Source organism: Tiliqua scincoides, chromosome 1 (genome assembly GCF_035046505.1).
Source record: "Tiliqua scincoides isolate rTilSci1 chromosome 1, rTilSci1.hap2, whole genome shotgun sequence".
Classification (NCBI taxonomy): domain Eukaryota; kingdom Metazoa; phylum Chordata; class Lepidosauria; order Squamata; family Scincidae; genus Tiliqua; species Tiliqua scincoides.
This window is the reverse complement of record NC_089821.1, coordinates 306,291,914-306,302,654: the sequence shown is the minus strand read 5'-3', so window position 1 is coordinate 306,302,654 and position 10,741 is coordinate 306,291,914. Positions and strand designations below refer to the sequence as shown.

Here is a 10,741-nt window from a genome sequence, read left to right as displayed (position 1 = left end):
ACAGTGAGATAGGCCACTGTCATGAGAATGTTTTCTCATTTGCAAGAACTACACTTCATACAGGGTCTGTGCACAAGAGGATTCTAGTGGACTGTTCTTTTTAGGAACTTTAGGATTGTTCCTTTTAGGAATAGCAGAGCTGTATTTTATAACCCCATCCATTTCATCCCCCTGAATAAGAGAAGTAGCCCCGCAATGGGGTCACTCGATTCTGCAGCACTTCTCAAGCCGACACAGAATTGAAGAGTCCCGTGTTGGGCTGCGCGGTCCAGGATGGTGCCCTGGATACGGTGGAGCCAAGCTCTACCAGTCCCACCCCCCCGCCCCACTCCCTCCTCCCAATACGCCTCCCCCCTGCCCTCCGCCTGCCTCCCCCCACCCCAGAATGCCTCCTCCCTACCTCCCCCACCCCCCTAATTCACCTCTCTGCCACCAGGCCGTCCAGGCAACTGCCAGGCAGCAGAACACAGGCCCGCTGCAGGAGGTGGCCCAGCGCAGGATCATGCTGGGCTAGCTTTGGCACTCAGCCACTGCTAATCCTCGCAAACGTGCTTTATGGCACATTTGCGACTGTCCACACCGTTGATAAGTCGATGTGCTGAGCTCAGGATTGGGTTCTTCGTTAATAAAAATTCCACACTGCAGCATCAAACCTTCCTCTGTCACGAGCAGTGAGCTACCACCATTTTAAAGCTTCAAAAATGTATTTATATTTGTTAACTGCCAAGGTTCATCGTTTCAGTTTTATATTTTACCTTTTTATTTAATAGGATACAATAGTTTATTCAACAGAAACTCTCAGGGAACACATGTTGCTGAAAATTTATGAAAAAAAATTCATAACCATAAAACTGAATTGCAAATCAAATGTTCATAAGATCTTTGGGTTAGCAAGCTGTTGCATTTCTGTAATGATCTCCATTTACATTGAAACATTTTATATCATAATTACCCAAGCATCTTAAATACAGGATTCTAGCATTTTATTTTCAAATTATATAGATGCATAGTCCATCCTAAACAAAATTCTTAGAATACAGACCAAATTAAAAATGTGGACGAGCCATCTCATTTAGAGAGACTAAAGGCAGTGTAAAAAACATATACAGAGTAACAGTAGAATAAAATGCAGTGTATTAAGGAAAGCAAGTCTGGAGACCATGACGGCACATAGTCATCGTATGACAGTATACTAGCATACACACAATGAAATGAGCTTTCAGCATAATAGTTTTCTGCATTTGTGGTCAGAAAAGTGCTAATACAAAATGAAAAAGAAATTCCACTGACGATTGCAAGCTATTCACTCACAACAACCATTCCCTTTCTACTATTTATGTGAACTTTCTTGATTAGAAGAGAAAAGCCAACCCATTAAATGAAAAACGTAATATAAAAAGAGAGCCTATAAACATTATCTGCCCTCACTGCTGTGCTTTCATTTAGGACTAACTGCAATAACTATCCAGGGATATATGAAAAGGCCTATCTGTTTCAAAGCTGCTTGCTGAGAACTTTCAAGTTTATGTAGAGACAAGTATAATTATTTAACACCTTCCAAAGCTGTTCGTTTCTAGTGCACATTCAGCAAACTACAGCCAGTGTGATCGTACACATCCCAAAGAGTCCAGTAAGATTTACTCTCAAGTAAATATGCATAGGTCTGTGGCATAAGCAACCACAAGAAAAAGTGCACCGATCAAGATATCCTGGATTTTTTTAAGCAAACTGCCTTTTGGCAGCTATTTCAAATTCAGCTAGTAGTTTACAAGCAACTAGTGGTCAAAGATCCAAAGAGCTAATTAGGCTCTTAGCTGTTGAACATCTCACTTTTTTCTTTGAGTAGCAGACACTCACCCTGATCCATATCACAATCTGCATTTGGATTCTTGGTTTTAAACTACCAATGCATAAAAAAAAGATTGTTCAAGAGGAAAAAGAATCATAACTCTCCCTAGACTCACAAACTAGCTTGTATCCAGGTCAATATTTTTGGACACATTTGTAACAGCACATCACGATTAGCACATTTACATACCAAAATATAATTTATTAATTGCTACAGCAGGCAACGTACCAAAAAAGCAGCACTCCTAGTAAGCTGTTAAGTGTATCATACTGTGAAACAGAATTCGTCTGGTTTAAATGCAACAGTGCCAGTCTAACAAACTGACTTGTTGGACCAAGAACGAATCATGTGTCTACATAACCCACCCACACCCTTCTTTTTACTCTTCCTTTACACATCTGGCTGAACTGAAGACTTTGTCTGTTAAATCACAATTCCCTGTGATATCCAAAAAGGGAAACCGGTTTGCACACAGCATACAAACTACGGTTTGACATCCTCATTTGCAGGTAGGACTCAAACCACTGCTTCTGGGTTTAGATATCACTGGGGCAGATGCTAGAATCAGCCAAGCTGTAAGGAGAGGGAATAAAACATGGTTTGTTGGTCTGCAAATGTTCATCTGAAGTGAGCCTCTGAGTTCACAATGACCTAAAGGATCCAGTTCCACGTTCCCATTTACAAAGGAACAATGGCAGGCAAAGCAGAATTTATTTTTTCCCCTTCAGAAAAAGGTTCAATATTGGTAATTCAGTAAGTCTGCAAATTATCCATTCCTTAATGGAACACCATAGCAGCAGCACCTGACATAGTGAAAGACTGGCGCTGCAGTACACTTCTCACTGGAGTCAATGACAAAATGACCTATTATGGTTCACAGCTGTGGATCATACTAGTGGCCCAATCCTATCCGCTGAGTTATGACAGCAGAACAGAGTTCCACTTTCTTCACAGGTCATATTGGCAGTGTGTGCATTCTGGAGTCGCAATGGTGGTGGCAACTGCCATTCACAGCCTGCTGCAAACAGTGGCGGGAGTGATAGCATCAGCCCACTGCCACAGCTGGCAACCTACTTCAAAGCACAGCACGGGACAAGTGAGTTGAGAGGGACCAGGTTCTTTGGGGGAGCCACTAGGGGGTGGAAGGATCCAGCAGCAATACCACATGCAGGAACTTAGCCCCACTCTGAGACCACCCGCCCATTTCCCCTTCTTGAACATACATCACCAAAACAGTTGGTGTTTGAGGAGACCAATAAGCAGACCCAGGGCTTATGCAGAGGTAAGTAAAGACTATTTTGCTTACTTCCCATTTGCCTCCAGTCACCCCCCCCCCCCCAGTCACCACAGGATGCAGTGTGCACATTTCTGCCACAGCTGCACTGGCGATGGTAGTGGTGGTTGGTAGAATTGGGGCCCAAGAGTATGTCAAATTATGGAGCCCAAATGAAACTCAAGTCATAAGAAAATTTAAATCAGTATTCTGACTTCTAAACAATAATGAAGAATGCTAGCAAGAAGAAATCTGCCTTGTTTCAAAGATTAAAGATTTCTCAGAAATTTGAAAAGCACCAGTGTTGATCAGTGCCTGAACTAAGTTGTTCATATTTCTGAGAAATCTTTAATCTTTGAAACAAGGCAGATTTCTTCTTGCTAGCATTCTTCAATTTGATGTTTGCCAAACTTTGCTCTCGTATGGACTAGTAAAGTCAGGCATAAATAAGAGAGCAAAAACACTCTCGTTTTTAGTTTTCCTCCTTGTAGCTCTAAATGTTGTATGTCCAGTTAGTCTCTAATGATTTCTGCCACAAGACAGTCCGATTATCAATGTATCAGAACTACTCTGGTTCCGACCCCTCCATTTTTTATAACCTGCATGCAACTCACAAGTTACATTAGGCAACACAATCTTATGGCACAATCCCAACCTACCTTTATACCTGCGGAGCGACTGCTCTGCAGGCATGATCTGTCACAAACACGTCTTAAAGCACATTGCGACAGTACACCATCTAGGCTTGCTGACAGGAAGGCCTGTGCCTTCCTGTTAGCATTAGCACAGGGAGCAGCACATGTGCTGGAGTGGGTAAATTCCTGCTGGGCAGCGCAAGGGCAGTAGAAGGACAGTGAGGGGGCAGAACAGGGCCGGGGAGGGCAGTGATTGAGTGGGTGGAATCAGCAGCCCCAGTGTCTGCTCTATTCTGCTCCCCTTCCCGGGCCTGATCCAATGACACAGGACGACATGGACTTGTGTTAGCATTACTGCTGGCTGAGGCCACTGTCATCACACAGCAGTAGCAGGGTCTTACCCCAGTGCAAGGGAACAAATGTTCCCTTAACTCAAGGAAACTTTCCAACTGTTAAATTCTACTGCAGGATGCAGAGAAATTTATGCTGGATCAAGCTGCTCAACTAAACCACTGTATAAAATCTACTAAGAGATTTCCTTGGTTCAGTTACAGAGTGTTTTCAATTACAATGAAGCACAACTTCTTCAGGACGGTTAGCCAATCTTAAGCAAGCATTATACTTCTCTTACAATTCAGGAAATAAAGTAAGCAACTTAAAATACATTTGTACATGCTTCTTTGGGTAGTCAGTATTATTAAGATGGTTACGAAGATAACTAATCTGAAATGACCTTGAAGAGATTACCTTAATTTGTAGTTAACGTGCATGGTCTGAGTTTGTAATTTTTAACACACTCTTACTTTTGGACATAGCATGCTTATATTATAAATTAACATAATCAGCAGAAAAATATATGCTCTTTGAACAACATCCAATGCACTTAGAAATATCTATAAAAAGAATACAGTATCTGTTCACAGCTAGTGAATTCCAATATAAATTTCAGCTCACTCCATGTTCATACTTTTAAAATATAAAATATCTTTATTCTCATTAGTTGCGTGGTTATATTTTAAAATATCTGTCTAATTCAGTAAAAATTTAAAATAATGTTATAGGATATAGAACGTGTGTTTGTGTGTGTACACAAATAAATAAATATGAACACACACCACATCACAGTATATGGTGCTTTTAAATTTAGCAACAGAAAGGCACAATTATCAAACAAAAAAATACAGTACCTAGGTCTAATTGGGTTGTATTCAAACAGAAGTTATGGTTTTCTAAGTCAGATCTCATTAGAATTTTGGTCCATTAGAATAGCTTTCTTCCTACATAAAACGTGGGAGTGCAGAGGTACAAGGAAAACAAGCTGTTTCATTTTAGCAGTTTGGGATCCAAAGACGCAAATAACTTAGAATGAAATGGCTTCAAATGATCACAGATGGAACTTTTGGATCAATTATAAACATACCTGCTTTCAACATGCCCAAATTGAGAGGTACATTTATAGTAGAGGCAGCAATAGTATGCATACACACATACGGTTTACGTTTTGTTACAACAGTAAGTCTAGATATGGCATTTCTCATGGACCCAAAGCTACCAGATCTTAAACTCAATATCCAAGACTCAAACTTCTTTTGCCTTCCACATTTTGCTTTAACAGCAATAGTACCTAAAGCGCATCTTTGCATCTCTAAAACAGTGCATCTCTGCTCACAAACGTTTACTGTCCACCTCAAACCAAGTTAGTATCTGTATCAGGACAGTCCTATTGTGCAAAACAGGTTAGGAATCAAGAATACCAGTGAAAATCCCACCATTCCATAGGTGCAATAGCGGTAAGGCAGTTCAACCTCCATGCGCTGCCGGGCTTGTCGGATATCACCACAAGGTATACGGAAGATTTTACAGGCCAGTGGGATGGTAAGCTTCTTCATGGCTGTTTTTGTTAGTAGTAAAAGTACCACTCCAATCAATAGCCGCAACATGGCTTTTCCAAAGAGAGTCACAGTGAGGGAGGGAGCCAGGAAAGGAAGTGCCTCTGGTGGTGGGTCTGGCATTAAACCCAGCATGTAGTTTACATGGCAGCCACATGCAACTCCAGCTCCACATCCCAGGATTTGAGCGGTGTCCCCTCGTGAGGTGCTCCAGGTGTCTAGAGTGAAAGAGAAAATCCCCAGGGCAAGATGAAGGCTGATGATAATGAGGGGTGAGTATTTGTAAGTTAAGTTAAAGCTGTCTACTGGGCCCACAGCTGGAAAAAAGACAGCCAAGATGAGAAGAGCATAAAAAAATCCAGCAATAACATCCTGTTGCAAAAAAAGAAAAGAAAAAATATTAATACAGTGCATTATTGAAATAACAGCTTTGAGCAACCTGAAATGAGTTTTTCCACATACACCCAGCCACACACACCGAATAACTTTTAAAAATAGCTACAAAACTACATAGGCACATGTGAAGAACCCAGGACTCCTTTTTGCGGTGTTTTGAATCCATCTACTGCTAGAAGCCAACATCTTCCAGTACTGGGGGAGTCAGCTGTTCAGTGGGATAGTCCTTTTGGGGAATGCCTGGCTATCAAAATTGTGTTGGCCTTTCAGAGCCAGACTGTTGGATTAATAAATTGTGAATTGGCTACAGCCACGTTCACTGGTGGAGAGATGAGATTATTTTGGGTCCTCTCTTCTAGTTCCCCCAGCTGGAGGACTGGCAGAAAGGGGGTGGTGGGAATCTACGTATTAGGATTGGTTTTAGCCCATGAGTATGATCCCTTTCAAGCCCACCCACAGCTAGCCAGACACAGTAGAACCCTGATTTGGGGCATCAGGAAGTGGATAGTCACAACAGCACAAGAGATAAAACAGGGGAAAGGCAGAAAAGTGTTTTTGTGATGTTAATAGATGACCACTTTACTCATGAAAATAAAAACAAAACACACACTTAACTCAGGATAGCAGGTTCCTTTCCTGAGGGAAGGTTTCGGATATTAGAAGGTACTATCCAGACATTACAAAAATAATGTAGTTTGTTGGTGTCAGTTGTCATCTCAAATGATACATATATTATATATAATTGCGTATACCATATTTTGACAAGTGCATTTTAAATTCTCTGAAAATGTAGAGTCTGTGCAAGCCCTGAGAATCTTCAAAGTCCTATGTTTTCTGATTATAATATGCAGTTCCTTCCACTGCTTCATGACTGGCTTATCAGAATGTCCTTGAGGCACATCCTTCCAAGGTCTTCTTTCCTGAGGTTGCATTATTGTAGTACTGTTTTATTTTTTGTGTGTTTCACTTAATCCACACAATTGTGCTAGCGTGCAAAACACGCTACAGAGCACTGTACGTCTGAGGAAGGAAACCAGCAAGGAGCCTGGGCACTAGATGGAGAACAGGGAAGAAGCAGGACCAAATTTTTCCTTCCAAAGTGATGAACCTCAGAGAGTGGCTGCCAAGTACTCTGTCAGTGTTGTGGATAGACTAAAAACCAAGACCTGTCTACAAACTATGTTGTCTTGCTGCTTTTCTGCCTGTAAAGCTATACAAGTACTTTTAAAGTACAGCATGAAGATAAACCCAGCGATGCTTTAAAAAATAAACTTTACAAAAAATCTGAGTAAACCCTTCCCCACACCCTTCCTGACACCTCATGGCTCCATCCACTAGAACAGGGGTGTCAAACCTGTTTCATACAGAGGGCCTAAGTTAGCATTCAGGGCTCCTTCTGAGGGCCGGAAGTGATGTCATTAAGCAGAAAGTGACATCATTAAGCAGCTAATGTCCAGAAATCAGACCTTGTTCTCATATAGAAACTCATTGACTGCAAATGACAGAAGAGAAAATACACAAATCTTGATCGTATTTCAAGATTTGGGAAAGTCCAATTTTCATGTTGGTTGCCATTTCAGCGGTAACACCACAGCAAAGAGCCTGAGGGCCAGATAAAAAGCTTCCAGGGGCCACATCCAGCCCCCGGGCCTTTTGTTTGACATCCCTGCACTAGAAGAACAAAGGAAGGAATCTAATATTAGTAGAAAAAATGTATGTCCATAGTTTTGGAATCTTTCTCCCTAACTGAACAAGGCAAAATAGCTTGTAGCAGAGATAAATTAGTTGACGACTTGAACAGGAATTCTGTGCAGTGCAAGACAAAAACTGTACTTCAGAAGAATATTGTCTATGCCTAGGCAGAAACACAGAAAGGAACACATGCTGCTTCTCCTGACAGAGAAGCTTTTCTGGTTCTTCAGAACAGGCTTTAAAAAAATTATACTCATTTTCTGCTGTAAGTGCAATGTAACAGTCTCTACGCTGGGGGCACATTTAATGCAAGGCTCCGCAACATGAGATCTCTGAAGACGCCATCCCCTTCCCAGAGGGGATTCATAGTCCCTTTCAAGGTGGCAGCCTGAAGCTCTCCATCTTTGGTTATATGCATGTGTGTCTAACATACAGTTTACTTTTAAGTCTCCTTCACTATAAAATTACCACAACACCTTCAATTATATTTTTATCCCTCCCTTTCTCTTAAGCGCTCAGAGCAGTATACAAGATCTCCTCCCATTTTATCCTCACAAGAACTCTGCAAGGTAGATAAGGCTCAGAGTGTGCAGCTGGCCCAAGGTCACCCAGAAAGCTTTGTGACTGTGAGGATTTAACCCAAGTTGTCCTGGTGTGAGACAAGCAAGCTAACTACTACAGCACACTACAGTAGCTGCATTTATGACAAAGAACTAGAGATGATAAAAGTGTTCAGAAACTGCAGCTTTGCAAACTTTTCCAATGTTCTGCATTTCACTACACTCCAACAAAATTATGTTTGCACTAAAAAAAACTAATGTGCTGGGGGAGGGAAGGGATATACTGTATTACGTACCTTGTTCTTGTCAGATGTGTAAAGTTATCTGTTTGGCAGAGACACAAATCAAAGGGCCAGCACACAAATTGGCCTGCTACATGACCTTTTTCAGGCTGGTACTTATCAGCATATGATTCAGAAACACAGGCATACTAGTCAGTTCCTGTGACTGGTGCAACTGCAGAAATCACTGCAAACTTGCAAAAGTGCTTCTGATTCACATGCTAGTTTCTACATATGAACAAAGGAAAGCACAAATTCAAGGACTGGGGTGGCAGAAATGCATGGGAAATAGCCCAAAGTTTGTAACCATTATGCAAAAAGCATGAACTGGGCAAGGAATACAGACAAACCATGACAAACAAAACTGAACTGAGCAGAAAGAGAGCTGCAGCTCAGCTACCATCTGTGTTACAACCCCCACAAACTGTTTTCAACAATTTATCATATAAGAAGAGCCCTGCTAGATCAGGCCAAGAGCCCATCTTGTCGGCTTCTGAATCTCACAGTGGCCCACCAGATGCCTCAGGGAGCATTCAAGACCACAAGAGACCTGTATCCTGTTGCAACTCCCTTATATCTGGCATTCAGAGATTGGCTACCTCTAAAACATGGAGGTTGCATATAGTCATCATGGCTTGTAAGCTGTGATGGACATTTTCACCAGAAATCTGTCCAATCCCCCTTTAAAGGTATCTAGGGCCAAGTGCCATCACCACATCTTTCGGCAAGGAGTTTCACAGATTAATTACTTGCTAGGTAAAGTAATTCCTTTGTCTTCCTTTTATTTCCAAATATTTCCAAATATTTCCTTCCTTCCAAATATTTCCTTTGTCTCATGCTATTCAAGATCCTCAGGAGAGGCTTGGGGAGCTTCTCTAGGACAGCAGAGCTGGGGAAGATAAGTAACATAAACATCATTGTAGTCATGCTACCTAAGACGTATCCTATTGTCTACTTACAGGATCAGTCTAAGATGTGGCCAACTTTGGAATACTGCATAGTTTGGAGAATAGAAGGATTCTCATACCTTAAAAGGATAAACTGGAAAAGGTGCAAAAGATGACAACCAAAATGATCAGACAATTTGAGCATGTTCTTTACTATGAAATGCTGAGGGATTTTTCATTTAGCAAAAAGAAGCCTGTGGCATGAATGAGATTTATGAAATTATTCATGATGGGGAGACAGTGAAGTTTTTCTTCTTCTCCCACAATCCTAGAACCTGAGAAGCAATGAAATCACCTTTCATAAGATTTAGGATGGACACAAGCAAGTACTTCTTCACACAGCATGTAATTAGTCTGCAGAATTCATTGCCACAAGATGTGGTGATGGCCACTAACTTGGACTGCTTTAAAAATGGTACTGGACAAAGTCACAGAGGACAAGTCTAGCCATGACGGCTATGTGATACCTCCAGGTTTAGTAGCATGCCTTTCTCTTTTGTTTATGGGTTTCTCAGGGTGGGCCACTGTGGGAACCAGGATGCTGGACTAGATGGACCATTGGCCTGATCCAGTAAGGGTCTTCTTATGTTCATTAATATTTATATAGCTCCATCTGCATGCATAGGCTTTACATAAAATGTGAAAACAGTTCCCTGTTGTCAGACAAGGGGACTCCTGGGAAAAGACCAGCTGACTCACAGGAATCCCTTTGTTGGACCAGCAGCTGAACAGGGGAAAAAATCTTGGTAGTTTGTATCCACTGCCACCATACCAAGTTGGAGACCAGGCAGAGGACCACCATTTGGGATGTCAGGTCAGCAGGGGAGGATAGCCCTTCCTTTCCCGATAGCAGAGTGGCTCGGGAGCGTAGAAAGACAACACAAGAAGCAGGCGATCCCAAACAGAGCCAAAGAAGCTGACACAGGCTTGTTTGTTGCAGAAGCATGTATTGGTAAAAGGAGCAGGCAGAAGAGTAGTCAGTCAAACAATCCAGAAGTCAGGGATACAGTAGGTCAGTCACGAGAAGGCAGTCCAAAATCAGTACATAAACCAGCAGCACGGCACGCAGAAACTCCACCACAACAACCCACACCTTGGTGTCTGTGCTTGCCCCATATATACTGGGGCCAGCCAATCAGAGTAGGGCAACCTCATAGTCACAAGACAGTTTTGTGACCCCTCTGATTGGCTGTCCAGTGGTGCATTGCACCACTCCACC

General features: G+C 42.0%; 1 protein-coding gene across 1 annotated transcript in view; it reads right to left on the bottom strand.

Moving 5' to 3' along the window:
• Positions 1–743: 743 nt before the first annotated feature.
• Positions 744–10,741, bottom strand: part of SGPP1 (sphingosine-1-phosphate phosphatase 1) — a 34,416-nt gene continuing 24,418 nt past the window's right edge. Inside the window, exon 3 of the mRNA XM_066629639.1 lies at positions 744–6,018. Coding sequence (XP_066485736.1) covers positions 5,467–6,018 — 552 coding nt within the window. The 3' untranslated portion in view covers positions 744–5,466. The remainder of the gene's footprint in view (positions 6,019–10,741) is intronic.